This window comes from Erpetoichthys calabaricus, chromosome 3 (genome assembly GCF_900747795.2).
Source record: "Erpetoichthys calabaricus chromosome 3, fErpCal1.3, whole genome shotgun sequence".
NCBI classification, from domain to species: Eukaryota; Metazoa; Chordata; class Cladistia; order Polypteriformes; family Polypteridae; genus Erpetoichthys; species Erpetoichthys calabaricus.
In genome coordinates, this window is record NC_041396.2 from 40,295,420 (window position 1) to 40,315,807 (window position 20,388).

General features: G+C 39.4%; 1 protein-coding gene across 1 annotated transcript in view; it reads right to left on the reverse strand.

Moving 5' to 3' along the window:
* pik3c2b (phosphatidylinositol-4-phosphate 3-kinase, catalytic subunit type 2 beta) overlaps positions 1 to 20,388 on the reverse strand; it is a 123,209-nt gene that overhangs the window by 54,384 nt on the left and 48,437 nt on the right. Inside the window, exons 4-11 of the mRNA XM_028796664.2 lie at positions 19,375 to 19,535; positions 16,081 to 16,201; positions 11,026 to 11,137; positions 10,222 to 10,301; positions 9,978 to 10,041; positions 7,147 to 7,296; positions 6,822 to 6,855; positions 5,171 to 5,366 (exon numbers count right to left, since the gene is read on the reverse strand). Coding sequence (XP_028652497.1) covers positions 5,171 to 5,366; positions 6,822 to 6,855; positions 7,147 to 7,296; positions 9,978 to 10,041; positions 10,222 to 10,301; positions 11,026 to 11,137; positions 16,081 to 16,201; positions 19,375 to 19,535 — 918 coding nt within the window. The remainder of the gene's footprint in view (positions 1 to 5,170; positions 5,367 to 6,821; positions 6,856 to 7,146; positions 7,297 to 9,977; positions 10,042 to 10,221; positions 10,302 to 11,025; positions 11,138 to 16,080; positions 16,202 to 19,374; positions 19,536 to 20,388) is intronic.

The window sequence follows — 20,388 nt, forward strand, 5'->3', positions numbered from 1 at the left end:
ATCTCCACATCATCAAACCTCTTCTCTCTCTCATTCTCTTCATTCATCAGCCTCTCAAAGTACTCTTTCCATCTGCTCAACACACTCTCCTCGCTTGCATGTTTCCATCTTTATCCTTTATCACCCTAACCTGCTGCACATCTTTCCCAGATCGTCCCTCTGTCTAGCTAATCGGTACAGGTCCCCTTCTCCCTCCTTAGTGTCCAACCTCTCATACAACTCATCATATGCGTTTTCTTTAGCCTTCGCCACCTCTCTCTTCATCTTGTGCCTTATCTCCTTGTACTCTTGTCTACAACCCCAATTCCAATGAAGTTGGGACGTTGTGTAAAACGTAAATAAAAACAGAATACAATGATCTGCAAATCCTTTTCAAACTACAGTATATTCAATTGAATACACTACGAAGACAAGATATCGAATGTTCAAACTGATAAACTTTATTGTTTTGCAAATCTTCACTCATTTTGAATTTGATGCCTGCAACACGTGCCACAAAAGCTGGGACAGGGGCAGCAAAAGACTTGGAAAGTTGAGGAATGTTCAAAAAACACCTGTTTTGAACATTCCACAGGTGAACAGGTTAATTGGAAACAGGTGTTTGTCATGATTGGGCATAAAAGGAGCATCCCCAAAAGGCTCAGTCGTTCACAAGCAAGGATGGGGTGAGGTTCACCACTTTGTGAACAACTGCGTGGGCAAATAGTCGTGCAGTTTAAGAACAACGTTTCTCAACATATAATTGCAAGGAATCTAGGGATTTCATCATCTACTGTCCATAATATCATGAAAAGATTCAGAGAATCTGGAGAAAACTCTGCACGTAAGCGGCAAGGCCGAATACCAACACTGGATGCCCGTGACCTTCGATCCCTCAGGCGGCACTGCATTAAAAACCGACATCATTCTGTAAAGGATATTACCACGTGGGCTCAAGAATACTTCAGAAAACCACTGTCAGTTAACACAGTTCGTCGCTACATCTACAAGTGCAAGTTAAAACTCTACCATGCAAAGCGAAAGCCATATATCAACAACACCCAGAAACACCGCCGGCTTCTCTGGGCCCGAGCTCATCTGAGATGGACTGGTGCAAAGTGGAAAGTGTGCTGTGGTCTGACGAGTCCACATTTCAAATTGTTTTTGGAAATCATGGACATCGTGTCCTACGGGCCAAAGAGGAAAAGGACCATCTGGATTGTTATCAGCGCAAAGTTCAAAAGCCAGCATCTGTGATGGTATTGGGGGTGTGTTAGTGCCCATGGCATGGGTAACTTGCACATCTGTGAAGGCACCATTAATGCTGAAAGGTACATACAGGTTTTGGAGCAACATATGCTGCCATCCAAGCGACGTCTTTTCCAGGGACGTCCCTGCTTATTTCAGCAGGACAATGCGAAGCCACATTCTGCATGTGTTACAACAGCGTGGCTTCGTAGTAAAAGAGTGCGGGTACTGGACTGGCCTGCATCTCTCTGACTATCCCACTTCTTGAGATTCTTGAAAACCCAACCACAGGGGATGCACAAACCAGTGTGTTTCTTTGTGCCAGTTCCTAGCCCAGAAAAATTGGGAGGGTTACGTCAGGAAGGGCATCCAGTGTAAAATTTTGCCAAATCAATATGCAGACTCAGTGTGTATGTCCAGTATTAATGGTAAATCACAAACTCGAGGACACCATTGGAAATTAAGTGGTAGTGCATTAAGGACTGGAGCCAGAAAGCACTTCTTTAAGCAAAGAGTTGTGGGAAACTGGAGCTAAATACCAAGACATAGAGTTGAAGGAGAAACCCTCACAACCTTTAAGAAGTATCACGATGAGATATTGGGACAGTTTAACCATTAGCTAAATAAACCAGCTGGATGGACTGAATGGTCACCTTTCATTTGTCAAATTTCTTATGTTTTTGTTTTTAAATAAATCAATTCCAGATCCTTGATAAATAAGAATATATGTATTCTAGCAGCACATAATACAGCCATACTTTACTAACAGCTAGAGGTTTTTCCTGTCTCAGGATTAATGAATTAAAAGGGAGAAAATAAATACATGTTTTCCTCACACCAAAGTCTACAAACTATAAGAAAAATCTCAGATTTAGTCAGATTAAAGAAATGAGGGTGTAGGTGTGCCACAAGTTCCTTTTGCCTTGTGTTCTCCTTAATTAGTATCAATGTTGTAACAACTTTGCATGGCAAACATGGGAAGGTAAACACTGCAAAGCCACCTGTACCATTCTGTACTAGACATGTGACTAGAGTGTTTCTAAAAAGTAAAGTAGCAGCTGCATTAAGATATGAAAGTTCAAGGGAATAATTCATGAGTAAAATAACTCAGGAAACAACTAACACATAATAAAGATCAGATAAAAAAAATCTTGTAACATGATCATGTGATGCAAATGTATAGTTAAAATCTCCAATGAGGCCGTCTAGATGAATGCCTAACTCCGCCCTTCTCTGTCACTGCCAGGATTTCTTGTTTTTTCAACAGTACAAGGTGTAGTGTAGTGAGTGAATCATCTGCAGATGAGAAGCACAGCCCATGTGTGACAAAAAATGTCAGACACTAGGCCAGTGGGTTGCTATAAGTGAATTTACACACAATCATTGAGGGTTATGTAGACTTTTCCATGGCAAATTCAGGGTCGATCCATTTGTTCTTTTTCGAACCTGGTTATCCTAAGCAGTGTTGCTGGGAAGCTGGACCCTCTCCCTGCAGGCATCAAAAGTAAGACAGCAACAACTCCCGGACAGGGCACGGGTCCATCTCAGGGTGAACACGTTTGCACTCAAACACATACTAGGGCCAATTTAACAACACCAGTTCACCTAACCTGCATGTCTTTGGATTGTGAGAAGAAACTGGAGCACCAAAGACATGAGCCCCAGTTCTCTTGTTGTGAGCCCTCAACACTACCACTGTGTCACCCTCTGTGTCTAACTTGCAAAGAATAATTTTTTCTACCCCAATAATCACCATTTAATTTATTTTACACTGATTAAGTCAATGTAACACTGTTTAATCTGGCACTGTTTGAAACTGATCAGTATACCACAACCAAAGAAACATGTCTTTTTCTCCCCTACAGTTTAACTAGAGGAATAAAGGGGGCTTGTTGATATAACATAAGACAGAAATGAGATAGACCTGTTAAGCCATGAATTCATACTGTTGTTTTGGTTCTTCTCTGTTTAATATTTGATTTCTGTTTTATGAAAGTTGTTTTATTATATTTCTTTGGCACTGTGCATAATTTTATCAGTATTATGACATTATCATCATGGCACCATCTTTAACCAGTTCTTCCATGGCTGTCGCTGTTTGTGAGGTTTTTCATTTGGCCATAGTGATGTTGTTGGTAGCGACAATGTCAATGATACATTTTACCAAATACCAAAAAAAAATTGCTAATTGTGTCTACACATGTTGTAACAATGTTTGAGGTCACTGCATTATCCCTACTGATAATGGCAGCATGGCAAGTCATATTGGATCGAAGACTAAACTTTTTTTATTTCTTCATGTAGTATTTTTTACAATAGGAGAATGGGAAGGCCTATTAGACTAAGGACTTACTATTTCTAAATTTTGATTTTATAGTTTTAGCACTAGGTTTTAATTGTCTTTTCTGGTATTAGATCCTGCTCATTTTTACAATTACACCTTAAAGATAAACATTTGCCGGCTACTTTATTAGGTAAACCTGTTCAATTGCTTGTTAAGGCAAATATCTAATCAGCCGATCACATGGCAGGAACTCAATGCATTTAGGCATGTAGACATTGTCAAGACAACCTGCTGAAGTTCAAACCAACTATCAGAAGAAAAGTGATTTAAATGACCTTGAATGTGACATGGTTGTTGGTGTCAGACAGGCTGGTCTGAGTATTTCAGAAACTGCTGATCTACTGGGATTTTCACACACAAACCATCTATACGGTTTACATAGAATAGTCTGAAAAAGGGAAAATATCCAATGAGCAACAGTTCTCTGGGTAAAAATGTCCAGAGGTCAGAGAAGAATGGCTAGACTGGTTTGAGCCGATAGAAATGTAGCAGTAACTCAAAAACCCACTTGTTACTGCCAAGATATGCAGAAGAGCATCTCTGAATGCACAACAAGTTAAACCTTGAAGCAGATGGGCTACAGCAGCAGGAGATTACCGGGTGCCACTCCTGTCAGTTAAGAGCAGGCAACTGATGCTGCAATTCACACGGGCTCACCAAAATTGGACAACAGAAGTTTGGAAAAATGTGGCCTGGTCAGACGAGTCTCAATTTCTGCTGCAACATTCAGACTGTAAGGTCAGAATTTGGCATCAATAACAAGAAAACATGGATCCATCTTGCCTTGTAGCAACAGTTCAAGCTGGTGGAGGTGTAATGGTGTGGGGGATATTTCTTTACATACATTACATACTTTGGGCCCCTTAGTACTAGCTGAGCATTGTTTAAATGCCACAGCCTACCTGAGTATTGTTGCTGACCATGTCCATGCCTTTATGACACAGTGTGCCCATCTTCTGATATATTTTTTTCAGCAGGATAGCACACCATGTCACAAAGCTGAAATCATCTCAAACTGGTTTCTTGAACATGACAGTGAGTTCACTGTACTCAAATGGCCTCCTCAATCACCAGATCTCAATCCAATAGAACACCTTTGGGATGTGGTGGAATGGGAGATTCACATTATGGGTGTGCAGCTAACAAATCAGCAATGCTATCATGTCAATATGGACCAAAATCCCTGAGGAATGTTTCCAACACCTTGTTGAATCTATGCCACAAAGAATTAAGGAAGTTCTCTAGGCAAAAGGGGTCCAATCTGGCACTAGCAAGGTGTTCCTAATAAAGTGGCCTGTGAGTGTATTCATTTGTCAGGCTTCCCTTTTACTCCTTGCAGTGTTCACTCACCAAAATTGCAACAGATCTAGGACTCTAACAATAGACACAAACACACCACATATTTGTTTCTCAAAAATAAAAACTCTTCAGCACAGATAGAGATCTTTTATATTTTCCTTTGATCTTATTACTTCTGAGCCACAGGCCCATACTGAATCAACACAATGAGATGTATGTCTTGCCTACTATACCATCAATGAGATGCTTTCAAACCCTATTACCTCCCACAAACCCTGTGTATCCCCCATTTTACCCTACCTTGTGGCCCAGGTTATCGGGATGCGATGTGCAGCATAAACATTGAAACTGAGTGGGCTGTCAATGTGCAGCACCTCCTGTGTTGGTGCCACCCTCTGGCTCCCCTGCATGGCGGTGTGGAAATTGGCTTTAAAGGTGCAGCAGTATAGCTCTACCAGGTCCAAGATGGATGCTGTCAGAGTCTCCACCACTCTCTCTGCAGAAAAAGATAATGAAAATGCAAAGGAATCAAGAGTTGGGTTTGATCTGAAGAGCAAGCCAGAATAGAAAAGCACCTGGTTGAGCCTGTCATGGAGTGGAGGATATTACATTTGAAAAAAGAGGCATGGTAGTTAATCCACTAACTCACTTCCTCCAAGGCACTTCAAGCTCAGATTCAGGCTCACACTCCATTTGTCTGACACAATTCAGCCCAGATTCTTTGAACTGATTGATCCACCTCCCCACAATTTTCCATCCCAACAAAAAGGAATCTTTGAGAACAATATTGTAAAATGTTTAAGTAAATAAACTCAAAGAGAATTACTGAAATAATCAAATCCTGTTTGCAACCACACTCCATTCATTTCATCCCACACATCTTTACTTTTTCATTATTTTCAACTTCCACAACAAAAGCAGGAAGAAGTATTCATAGACCAACTTGGTAGCGGAATTAGCACTGCAGCCAGCACACCTGCTTCCTTATGCTGTAGATAACGTTGGCCATAAACAGGGATTCAGAAAACTTGTAGTATCACATGATAAATTAATAAAAAAAAAAGAGTAACTTACCCTATCACAAAAAGAGTTCCTGAACTAAGCTAACACACCCAGTAACATGAAGTGAGCAGTCAAAAATGCCAAAAAGAGAAATGCAATGTCATTTTATTGGGATATGGGATTGAGAACTTTATTTTGGCCCAGTATCATTATGGACTGCTTTGGACGAGTGTCCTGCCCAGCCTAGGTTCACACTCTGTGACTAATACTGAATCTCCTCACAGCCCTGGTCTTAAAAATGTGCACAAACAATGGATGAGTGAATGGATAATGAACATAACGACATATCTTTAGATTTTAAGAGGACATTGCTTGTCTCAGAGGAATCCAAAACCATCATGCCACCCAGGGATTTTAATTCAGTCAATCAATATACTACCACACGCTAAAAACTTCCTACATACTTACAGACTATGGAGGGACTTAGTCAGTTTCTTAATTAGAAGCCAATTATTTTTAAATGGAAAATAATTAAGATGGAAAAGCAAAGGAACCAACAGTTAACCTGATTGCATGTTAATCAGTTTGTATTCACTATAAAGTATCAGGAAATAAACAAGGGGGATAAAAAAGAAGGTTTGAAGGGTTCTATTCTGACCCAGACCAGAAAACTAAAAAAAGGAGAACATCTCCAATATTAAAAATAACTGACATGCTACACAATTATAATAGTAAGCTTTATTAACTGCAAGAATTAAGAAACTAGATGGAAGAAAATCCTGCTGACACTGCTCCCTTCTGAAAACTGAGCGACATCCCTTTAGTAAAATGCTCACATCATGTACAGTAAATGAGCAAGACAGTAATGTGGGGAATTTTTTTTCCCAGGAGTCTTCACACCGTCACTCAAAACAACATGTGGAAGGGAGCGGCAAGAGCTGCTGATTACCTCTGTACTCTATCTGGTCCAGTACTGCCACATCCTGTAAGAAAAGATGAAGACATAAATTAGCAAAAAGAAAGGAACTCTTCCAAAACATACTTTTATATCCAAATGATTCTCTGTGGTCAACCTGGGTTGGGTTTTACACAGGAAGACCTAACCCACTTTGACTAACAAATGTTAAAAGGCACTCCAGCACACAATTGAAGGTCTGGAAAAAGTCAGTGCCATCATTGTAAGGTTATAGTTAAATAGGCCAGCCTTATCCTGGAGCTTGGCACGCTCAGGCCTGGCCCTTGATGTCATGGGTTCACTTCTCTTCCTACCTTACCTTAAGGACACGAGGTTGCAGGCGACAGGGACATGCTGGTAACAGGCTGAGGGCCTCTGTGATATCAGGTGTCTCCACTGAAGCGAGAGTGCTGCACAGAGCCTTCACTGACTGTACCAGACGCTCAACCCGGTGGCCAAAATCAGAATGCTGTGAAAAATGACAAAACATCCTTTCCAATTAGGAAATACTAAATGTTTACACCAATCTACACACCTCAGGTCAAATGTTCATAAGACACATTAATCATCAATGGCAAACAACTAACAGATCACTACATCTCTAAATACTTAAAGCAACCTCCTGCAGGGGATCAATGACCTCAATGAGCATTAGATACCTCGGGCACAAGTCAGCTTTGTAGAAGACCAATTAGAACATCCCCAGCAGATTTTAGGAGTACCCATCATCTAATGTGTGCCAATTCCAAGTTTGCAGTAGGCCAGTGCCAATCCCAGCAGCAGCTGTCATAACTCAGGGACCAACCTTGAGCGCAGTGCTGGTCTAACATGGGAAACACTCACACAGATTGGACTAATTTAGAAGAACCAATGAACCTAGCCTGCAAGAAATTCAAATTACTCATATGTCTTCAAAGTGTGTCCATAAAACACAAAGTGCATGAGTACAGGAGTTTTAGGATGGTACATAATTCTGTATACTGTTAAGGCTTGGGCAGGTTTGTGGCAGATGAAATTTAATGTAAGTAAAGTATTACGTTATAAGAAAACTGTTATGTTTGAATACATAATGGGAGGTCTGAAAATCAAAAGTCCACCTTATGAGAAGGATTTAGGAGTCGTAGTGGACTCAACTATCAACTTACAGACAGTGTTCAGAAGCCATTAAGAGGGCTAACAGAATGTCAGGTTATATAGCACCTTGATATGTGGAGTACAAGTCCAAGGAAATTATGCTAAAGATTTATAACAAAGTGGTGAGGCCTCATCTGGAGTTTTGGCCTCCAGGCTACAAAAAGGACATAGCAGCACTAGAGAAAATCCAGAGAAGAGCGACTAGACTGATTCCAAGAAAGATTAAAAGAGCCGAGCCTTTTCAGTTTAAGCAAAAGAAGATTAACAGGAGACATGATTGAAGTGTTTAAAATTATGAAGGAAATTAGTACAGTGGATTGAGACTGTTACTTTAAAATGAGTTCATATAAACGAGTGTAATTTGGAAACTTGTTAAGGGTAAATTTCGCACAAACATTAGAAAGATTTCTAGAGAACCATAGACACATAGAACAAGTTACCCAGTAGTGTGGCAGACTGTAAGAAGTTAGGGGCTTTCAAAACTCAACTTGATGTTATTTTGGAAGAATTAAGTGGATGGGACTGGCGAGACCTTTGTTGGGCTGAATGTCCTGTTCTCACCTAGATTGTTCTGATTTTCTAATTCAGCTACGGGAAGAGTTGTGACAGAGTTCATTTTAGGAAGATATGATGGCCACACAACCAGGCAGTAATGATTTATAAAGGACAATGTGACCTAAAAATGATCCAGTGGCATTCCAGAGAGTTGAATCATGGTAGCATTAGAGAAAGTTTACTCAACAAGTATTTTAAATCTATGGACAGCAGAGACCATATTCTTGGTAAAAACTGTAAAGATTCGTAACAATATAAATTACCAATAGAAAACAAACCAAAAGGGCAAAAATCAAAAAAGATTGGCAATAATGATTTTAAAATTATTTTTTTTCTATAGGCTTCCTCTTATTCAAACACCTTAATTTGGAAAAGGTAGTCTTTTATACACAACATTCAAAATAACTGGCAATAACAATGAGATGACAAACACTTAAGATGCATGACAAACATTGTGCAAAAATGTAAACATACTTTAAAAAGTCTATCCAGCCATGATCAGTGTAGCAGGGAAGCGTATCCTAGCAGTATGGTGTGCCAGGCAGGGACCACGCCAAACCTTTACATTACATCACACTCACTAATACAGGGCTAGTTTAGAGTTGCTAATCAACCTAACTGACATGTCTTTGGAACGTGGGAGGAAAACCAGAGTAGCCAAAGACAAACCCATGAGACTATTCACCCATGTACATAGACAGAGATTGAATCACTGGATTAACTACTGCACCACCACATCAGCAAACATTAAAATAAACTTAAAAAATAAACCAAAATCTTAATATGTGGCCATTTGATCTACTTATTATACTATTAATACCCAGTCTTAGTTTTCATTATTCCTTGTACCCAGCTTTATGCTTTTCAGTCTGTTGTGCCAAGGCTTTGGAATGGTCTTCCATTAGAGTTGTGAATGGCTGAATTAGTTGATTCTTTTAGTAAGCAACTTTTGTTTAATCAGGCCTTTGAACACAGCTGAGTAGTCTCTGCTTGGACTTTGTTTATTTTTGTCTTATTTTTCTTTTTTCTTGTTTTGTTGTATTTGGATGACACTTTTATGTGTTTTCGTTGTACAGCGCTTTATGATGTCATGTCTGTGACAGATGCTCTACAAATAAATTTTACTTACTTCATCTCCAGATGACTTGGTAAGTCAACAAATTAAATACCTGCAACAATTTCCAGTGACCTATGCAAGAACCCCTACAGAAAGGTTTGTAAATGACTGAAGTCTGGCCTAAAAGGTATTAATGACATCTCATAATCACTCAAATGTAAATTGTATAGGATGGCATGATCTCAGAATGACACTGAAGAGTGATTCACGTACTGTAGGCGGGTGTAACATCAGAATGATCAACAGCTGACTAGCGGAATGATTCAGAGGACTACGAGGCAGTAGAACTAAACATGCACTGGAGAACATGATAAAAATCTGTGAGAAACAAAACAAGTATGTACCTGAGCAAGTAGAAATGACTCTCCTTCAGTATGAAAGGTATCAAGTAGAAGGATCATGGCCTCTCTGTGAAACCACAGAAGATTGTTAGACTGTGTAATCAAATTATATAAGAAAAAGTCTTAGCATGCAGCATGGTGGAGCAATCTGGACTTGCCACTGCATAAAAAGGACAACTTTGAACATGGGACATAGAAAGTTAAATATTAAGATGTATACCACTAAAGATGCAACATTCACCCTCACCTGGTGACAATCTGTTTGATGGGGCGCTCTTGGAGCAGAAGACTCTGGTTCATTGTAGAGGAGGTGGCATCATCTTCATCCTGTCAAAATATTCAGTGTATTTACATGATCAGCCACCTATTCCAACTATGATTATTTACTTCCCATACTAGAGGGAGCTATATGGAGTTAGGTGACAGTAAAAGAATGATCTCAGTTCATCTTTGTTCTGGTATCATTTCACACTTATACCTTGCCATGTCATGGTATCACAGACTCATTGTTCAAATATTTTGTGCAGAATGTTTTGACTAAGCTGTCCTAACACTGTGTTATTCTGCATATTACTGTGAATACAAATTTCCCCAGTCAGTTATTTTACTTCCTTATTCAATGCAGTTAATTTCTGCTTGTTTTTATATAGTGCTATTCAATTAGAACAGGCTCCGGGCACTTCTATACATTTAAAAATGCAAAACCATAACTGAATGTACTTAGCTCTGCAATATTAAAATATGTTATCACACATATTATTTTAAATGATGAGTAACAGAACGATTCTTAAACTTTGGCTAAAATGTAATAAAAATCACATTAACTGACAATCTGGCCAGTTGGCAAGCCAGACAACCTTTATGCAACCCAAGATTCTCTCTTCAAGCCAGGTTTTTTCACTTGTGACATGCATTGTCATCCCTTAATAATTTTGCCAGAAAGCCTCTTTAATTTTCCTTTAGAGCAATACGCTGGGGCCTTCCCTAAGCCCACCTATCACAATCACCATCTTGTCAGACCTGTGATAACCCAACTCCCCCCCCAGCATACCATCCGAGCAAGTTGTCGGCATATATCCTTTCGCTCCATCAGTTTCAACAAAATCTCCCGGTCATTCCTCTGACATTGTTGGACGTATTCATGGCTGCCCAGCATCTGATGACTGCAGAAGAAGAGTAACTTTAGTTAGGGTTTGGAAGAATATCTGGGATCTATGAAATACTGAAAGAATCATAGGATAAATCAGTGGGAGCAGGAATGAAAAAAAAATCTGAGTTTGAAAACCAGAACCCTAAAATGAAGGAACTCATGTCATATCTTCTTATACAAAATTGAATTTAAAATTGGAATACAAGATAAAGTGTGCATCCTAGCTGTCTGACCAACACAGAACAATGGTCCTGTTAATCACAGGAAGTCCAAGCCTCCTTAGGCTGTACACAGTAACTTTTTAGTTATCTGGGACCTTCACACTTCCTGTCACACAGCTGCTCTCTCTGCCTGCTCTGCTTTACTTCCCCCTCCCTAAACTACCACGTCGCTCACACTTGAACAGAAACACATGTTTTCACCTTCCCTTACATCCGGCCTCGTATCACAAAACGTTCAGGAAAAAGAAGCAAGACGCCTCCAGCATGTGTGAATGTTGTTTGGCTCATAAATATTCTTTATGATGATGAGATAAAAACGACAACTGCTGGCAGTAGAAAAGGAAGAGCTCTGTTGTGGAGTGGTGGTTCCGTCTTAATGGTCTCTTTGCCAAATTTAGAATACAAACGTAAAAAATAGTCCAGCAGCACGGCATTCCCCAAGTGAAGAAGCTGTCACTTCTCCTGGACATGCCGGCGGTTATTTATGTGTTTGCAGGCATTTTTTCCCAGGCCACTTGACCAAACCACTTTGTTTAGGTTTCGACCACTAGCTTTCTTGTCAGCTTTCTGGAAACTAAGGCAGACGCTCTGTGGTTTTGTTCTCAAAACTTCAAACAACTTACAGCATACACAAATTGATGTTTATTTTGAACTAAGAACAAGTGAATAAAACATGGCACCATTTCTGATAGTTTGGCTTGATGTTATTCAAATGTAACATAACATTCTCAAACCCGCTTCATCCAGCTCAGGGTTTTTGGGGTTCTGAACATGTAAAGAAAATTATTTTTTATGTATTATTCTATACTAGACATTAAGCCCGTTATAATAACGGGCACTAGAACAGTAGTGCATAAACATTAGTATGTGGCTGTAATATGCGTCACTGTATTGTGTGTCTTTAATTTTCTCTCGCAGTAATACGTCTCTCCAGCAAGTACTGTGCAGTTCCCCAGCAAGTATTTCAATCTGTGCTGGCGTGCCGCTGATTATTGTATGTGTGGCATCTCCCCAGCAACAGATTTTATGTGCGCGAAAATAAATCTTCTTTTAAAAGTCATCCTATTGTAATATCATGAAAATTCGTATATTTAGGAAAGCCCCTTCAACGACTGACACTTTACGCTTTACCAGGCCAAGTTTGTTAATCGCAAATCTGACATCCTCAGAGTGAACACTTGCACAACAATAAACACTAATCCCACCTCTTTGGGGAAGCTGGTCTCTGCGTCTCAGTACCCAATTGGATTTTTCATGCGTTATGTTTTAGGTCTTACCTCATTTACTGAAATCCGATTGGATCGGCCGCGTGATATTTTATAGGTCTCGCCCTCTCTGTCTTGTGTAACGCGTCAGGCGGGCTTTGAAGCATCACACCATGCCCCGCGCATGCGCACTTCACCAGAAGGCACACACACACGAACACTGGACGCACACAGGGGTTTTATTAAAGAGGATTTTATACATACTGTATGCATACTCATATATATATATATATATATATATATAGGAATTATCCCAGCTACAAACAGACACAGGACATGCAGAAGTCCCAAAACACACATTTATTTTCTTCCCTACAGCGCACAAACCATCAGCACTATTGCTCAGTCCTTTTCCCTCTTTATCCTTCTCTTTGTCTTTCTTTCTCCTCCACTCTCTCTTCGGCAAGCTTCATCCTCCTCCTCCCGACCATGTGTCTGCTGACCCCTTATATAAGGCACCTGGAAGTGCTCCACGTGTATGATGACATAATTCCAGCAGCACTTCCGGGAGATTCAACCCGGCCCTCTTGATGTCACTTCCAGGTCTGAGCCTATGGAGGAAGACCTTGCCAGCTCCGGCCCCTTTGATGTCATGTCTGGGCTCGAGCCTATGGCTGAACACCCTTATGAGCCCGACCCCTTTGACCTCACTTCCTGTCTTCCCCTTTAAAAAGCCTCCACCTTTCCCCTACTCCCTCAGTTCTGTTTTGGACTCTGATTTGTGCGCACCAATGCTATCTTTTGTTTGCAATTTTGCAGCCAGGAAACCAATTATACAGGTGGCTGCCCCAAACCTTGCTATGACTCACTCTGACAAAATGTCTTTAGTCATAGACGAGGGCTCTGTGTGCATGAGAGCTGACAACCAATAACTGCTCATTCAGAAGCATAATGCATAGAAATGCAGTGACGAGGAATAAGGAATGTATGGGCTTTGAACCTCACAAACTGAAAAGAAGCTTGTCTGTCAGATATCTTGCATTTTCTGTACCATGACAAAATGGAAAAAAGAACAAAAAAGGATCCAGGATTGCAGCTGAAATCGCCATATCTGTTAACCCTTCATACAATTCTAGGTCTGTTAGGCAGCACTCTATTGGCTGTTTCAGAAAGGAGTGAGCACAACTGTGATGGAAGGTCAGCACACAATTGTTAAAGGTGACATGCCCAGCGATTTCCAGTCAGGTAAACTGACATGATCCAGTGACAAATTCAGCAACTGTGGTCTGCCAAACTGACATACCCAACGACTAAAAGTAATGAAATGTGACATCACTGGTTCATCACGGGGCTACTCATGCTCACATATTTGGCCTCATGTCTCGCTTGAAATGGTCTTCCCTCTTAATCACCTTTTCTTTCCTTGGAACTTGCAGCAAGTTAAGAAATCTACCAGCACCCAGGGGACCGAAATCAGTATTTAGTAAAAAATTTACAGCACATAATGTAGCTAGAGCAAAGTACATTTGTTTACATCTGCATTAACATACATCATAATCAGATGACACTTCAAGGTCTGGGTGTAAACAGACTGTTAACAGATCACAGAGGCCACATTTTCAGCTGATCAGAAACTATAAGAAATCAAATTTTGTACAAGTGGAAATTTAAGTGCATTTTCTATCCACAACCAATAGTCAAGTCAGCATTAAAGATAAAAGAATTTTGTAGGGTGGTGGCAGCAGTCAGGTAAGGCATGATAAGGTGGCCAGTGCTGTCACCTATGCAGCTATAAAATGTGAGCACCGTGACATTGGTGAAGTTGAGCTACTGTCTCCTTCACAAGATTGTCACATCTTTGCCATCATGCTAAAACACAAATGTTCTTTAAAGCAGTGTTGCATGTCACCTTCACTTCAGTTTTTGTTCTGGCACCCAGTTTTCATTTTAACAACAGATCAATGGCTGTGGTGCACTGTGCTGTGCAGATATATGGGAGCGCACACTGAGGACGCATTTTCATTCCAGGTGGAAATGTAATGTGGCAAAATTATACAATCTACATATAAATAGACGTTAAAGGAAGTCTTTAACGAAATTAACAGCATCACTTCTGTATGTAAAACGTCTTGAACATTGAAGAAGTGGGCCACATTAAAAAGGCCTGTATTCTTGTGTTACAGAGCCCTGATGAAAAAGGCTGCAGGTCACCTATTCTGGCAGAACTTGGTGCAAACTGGGACAGGACACCAGTCCATCACAGTACACAATAAAGCAGGATGTCACTCATTTCAGGCCAGTTGCTGCCAATGAATCTGGGTAGAATAAACCAACGTACAAACTTTAAAATAGGTAACTGCAAGTTCTAAGAGGTTAAACTCACAAAATGGGTGGGGAAGGACATGGAACCACCTGTTCAATTTTACGACTGCAGCAGAGAGCCAAAGTATTGGAATACAGCAAATAAATTTGAGCTTTTGAAATATATTGCCTGCTTTGGCTAAACAGGTGTGGGTTGCAAGTTCTGTTTAGACATGCAATTTCCATTAAAGCAAAACTGCAATATTTTCTGTGATCAACAATAATCTTAAAATTATGTTCTTCTGGCAAATGAAGGAAAGTTTTACAGCTGAACTCATCTTCTTATATAATACACTACCATGGCTGTTCATTTGTCTGTCCAGGATTTTAAATCACTCGCAAACCGTTTGAACTATTGACCTGAAATTTGGTACACATATACTATGTGACGTCTACTATCCGCTTTCAGGATGATGATTGACCTCCAAGGTTATTCCTCTTTTTATTTTTATTTTATTGTAGAATCAGCTCTCGGCAGCAGCCAGCAGGGTGGTGGTTCTCATCCCTACCACCTTCGCCGTCACTTCCCCTACCTCTTCATATCTTAAATCATTCTTGAGGCAGATTAAAGACTTAAGTGCCAGCTTAAATGAAAAATTAAGGAAAACGTACTAAGTAACTGCAACACAAACACTGACTTAATCCGTTTTAACATAAAAAGATGCTGACGAAAGAAGAGAAGAAGTGGGCCGCTAGGGTGGAGAAAAGAAGAGCTGCTCAGGAAGCAACAAGCACATCAACCTCTGAGCAAACGAATACTAAAAGTACAGAGAAAGAGGATGAATAACATGAATGCTCAAGTCAATTGTAGTGCAGTATATTGTATTAATGGAGTATTTTTTCTGTACAGCTGGATGTATTTTAGGAAATAGCACAATAAGAACATATCATTTAGGTAATTTCTAAAGAAATCAACAAAATTATGGTCTGAACATTATTCTCAAGCTTTCCTGGTTTGCTGTTTATAGAAGAAGTAGAACAAAGGAGCTAGATCTGATGAACCCAGATTTTGGACAGATGCTCCATCTACAGACATTTTTTTATGCTTATTGTTTGTATTTTTCAAAAAAAAAATAGGAAGGATTCTATCAGTACACGCTACTTTGTCTCCACCACAGCAGACCAACAGGCAGCAAAGAGAGAAGCTTTAAGAAAATAATTACACTCACTTCTGCAGGAACTCTTCCAGACCACACACTTTGAGCACGTAGCATTCCACATCGATCTGGTCCAGGTCATCATTCATATAGAGCAGAGTCTGGTAAATCAGGAGGTCTACAGTCGAGGAGACTGAAACACAGACATGAAATTTGGAAAGGATTCACTCGGGTGTTTCTGTTTGTTTACCGGACCACAATGGCTTGCTTATACTGTGAGAACACCATCTCTGTGCTGCACCACTATCTCAGTGGGATGCCTCAGACTATAAGCCGTTACCCAAGGCAAAACTCATAATGAAAACTAATCAAATAATGAAGAATGTATGTTATATGGACACATTATGACCTTACATAAACCCTCACCTCGCTTTAATGACTTCTATTTACTGGTGGAGGAAACTGTGCATTTGGTGGTGACTGCATTGTCAACTTTTTTGAAAATTAATTTATAAAGTCCTTTACCTTACAGCAAAGTGGTGGCTCTGAGGCTAGGGATCTGCACCAGCAATTGGAAGGTTTCCAGTTCAAATCCCGCAAATACCATAAGTGACTCTACTCCTTTGAGCCCTTGAGCAAGACCCTTAACCTGCAATTGCTTCGTTCTGGGTATGACATTAATCTGCATCCAGCACATTGCAGGGACAACTTGGGGGTTGGTGGCTGGACTGGCACTCCAGCCACCGTAAAAAAAATGGTGTCAATCTGGGTGGTTCGTCATGTGGTAGGTGCAGCAATGCACTGTATCAGCGCATGCCCCCAATCAACCTCCTCCTCCTCCTTTACCTTATGATTGTGGAGGCTACTCCTACTCCATAAAAATATAGCCTCCCTGACTCATTTTCATGTGCTTGGCCTCCCAGCAGCAACAACCAAGTGGTTAGTCTCTATGACTTATTGTCATTTATACTGTACATGCCACCTCAGTGGATAATGCCATAAGCGTGCGATATAGAATTACAAATCCTCTTATCATGGGATTGAAGACAACTTTCCAATAGGATCACTTCAGTGGGTAAGGCACAGAGTGTTAATATGTAATGGTTAAGGACTGGATGATTTTCATATTTTCATATATTTTTCAGTTGTGGACTTCATAAACTGTACATAATCTTAAGAAAATTACAGGAAGTTGAACACTGAGTGCTTGCCCATGACCGCCAGTTATCTAGTGTGACACATCCTGCAGCTCAGTCACTGTGCTCTTCACAGCTGCCACAACTCTCTGCATCTTGCTATGACAAAATCAGGCTGGTTTGAATTTCTTGTAGTGAGTTGGAAGTCATTGGGCTCTTGTATCTGTAAGAGGTATCAGCCAGTGACAGTTCAACAGGAAATTCAATGTACACGATGCCCCTAAACAGTAAAGAACAATGACAGCTGGAAGAAAAGAAGGTAATCTGTTTTGGATCTGCAAACAGAGGACAGCATTGTCAAACTTTGGAAGACAACGTTGCAATCTGTTCAGTGATTCATATTTATTTTAACATGACAGCATGGAAAAAGGAAAAACACTGAGAGAACGGCTGAAGTCTTCTTATTCTGGTGTGCTTCACATTGAAGATATGCTGCTACAATGAGGCAATGTTGCAGTACTATCTCATTGGAATTGTGAAATCAGTCACTTCCTTAAATTATTGCTTGTATAATTTGATACCCTTGGAGGTAGAAGATTCAGCAACTGCATCTGTAAAACTTGACTTGCCCCCTAGTAGAATGATGTCAGCCTTAGACTACACTGCCGACTTACTGTGTAACCTCAAACAAATCGTTTTACTGGAGCTCATAGTATAGAGGATGTAATGTAAAATAAGAGCATATGGAGTGGGCCTGCACCTGTATACACCTAGAGACTGTGTTCACTATTGAAAAGTCACATATAAAAGCATTACGTATTTCAACTGTCGTAATTACTATTTTCTTGCATCTGTACCTGTCTTTAATATCATTTGACTTCCAACACTTCAGACCAGTCAACAGATTACATGATTCAAGGCAGATAACTTCAACTCTCAACCTTATGTGAGTTATAAGGTGCTTAGAATACAGTAGGAAGTTAAATAAATGCATTTCAATAAAGAAAACAGGCTCTCAGGTTAAAAAAAAACTACTTTTGACTATTGATGTACATTCTAGAAGTGAAAGTTGTTCTCTGGAGCGATAGCATAAGGAAACCATTTTAGGTTTTAGAAAGAGCATTTATTTAGACTCATAACAGGTTTCATAAAAAAACATGAATAGGTGATAATAGATTTGTAAAATACCAAAAGGTTTCTGATTTTAAAATATCTCTTGCTGCATTCAATAAAACAGGCTAAGTTTAGGTTTTCTTAATCTGTCAGCATCCTGTCAAGTAACCTATTAAACATTAAAGATGTCTGTTTTGTACACATAATAGGAATATTAAAAACCTAAGGAACCAATTTCTTGTATAAAAAAAAAACAACTTTCCCAGGATTGAATGGTTCTTTGTCAAGCAAGGGTTCTACCTAAACTCTTAAAAATCCTGGATCTTTAATGGCATTTTATGGTTCTTTATTGGGCTGTGTGGTTCCCTACTTGACAAAGAATCATGCCATTCTGAAAAGGGCTCTCTGCATATGATGTTGGTTTTTTGACCTTTGAAAAACTTCCAATATATAGAAGGAAAAAAAACAGAAATCTTTAATATATGGTAGGCTGCCAAACAGGACACAAACAGATTAAGAAAACCTGAACTTAGCCTGCATAACTGTTTACATGAAGAATCCTTTAAAATTCATGACTTATTGGTATTTCATAAGCCCATTACCATCTATTCATGGTTATTTACAGCATGGAACATGTTACAGATCTAAATAAATAAAAGTTCTTTAAGGAACGTTCATGTGGATGAATCTTTTGGGAACCAAACATTTTCTCCTTAATGCATCTCTCTGAAGAACCACTCTGGCACCTTTATTTTTAAGAGTGTAGAATAACACAATTTATTAAAGAACTATTTAAGAACCATTCTATTAAGAGAATAGGGATTGGGGAGGGCGTATACAATACAGAAGATTAAACTGTAACACCCTGACAGTGCAGCCTACATTGCCACCCCTTGCCCTGAAAATCATCTCCACAGTTTAATAATAAAATATTGCCACTCTAATAAAACTGTATATAATCAAGCAACGACTCCTTCATCAGATCCGTCTTCATCAGATCTCCCTACGGCAAACGGCCCAAGTTTGGAAAGAGGGTCTCAATTTATTAAATCAGTTAAACATGCACCATGAAGCTCTGTCCAAACAAGACAGGTTATGTGTGAAGCCAGCTACTTACTGTCACAGTTGAACGTGAGTGGCTCTCTCAGATTTTCCTTGTTAACTGTGACCTTGACAATCCTGCTGTGCTGGCAGGTGTGATCTTGGTTGGTCAAGGCAGGACTCCAGACAAAGCCGGCATTTGAGGAGAAGTCTGTGCAGGGGTAGGCACTGCGCAATCTGAAAATGGGACAGGGAGTGGGTGAATAAAATAAAAGGGTTGAAACATTCTAATTCTATGACTCTACAAGGACATTAACAGGACACATTAAACAATATATACAGTATATATATACAGTATGGATATATAAATATATAAATATATATATATATATAAAAATATATATATAAATATATATATATATATATATATATAAATATATATATATATATATATATATATATATATATATATATATATATATATATATATATATATATATATATATATATATATATATATATATATATATATATAATATATATATATATATATATACACACATATACAGCATAGTTGATAACAGTATTATATTGAGCTGAAATCTGTTCGGGCAGCATGCAGAAGCCAAGCCTATACGGGTTAGACACTCACACACATTCACGCACACACACATGCACACAAGCACCAATTTACTCAACAGTAATACTCTGACGAAACAAAAACTCAGGCAGAATGTATACATTTAACAGAGACGGAAAATGGACCAGCAGTTGAACTGAAACTGTTGAAGCTGGGAGGTAACAGAACTAACTACTGCAACGTCTTCTGCTTTATTTATGCTTCACTATCCACATCACCAAAACAGAAAGGGTAAGTGAAAGATGAGCTTTGCCTGTGACTGTCAGTCCAACCCACACCCCATTAGATTCCTACTTACTGAGCTAGGGGTGTGAACGATTTGCTTCATTTCAATGCTAAAGAGTAAGCAGATGGTTGCTCTCATAGAAATTATGTCCAAAATTAACCTATTATTTTACCCTCTCCAAATTATTCTGATTGACAAGACACTAATCACATATGTAATAAGGA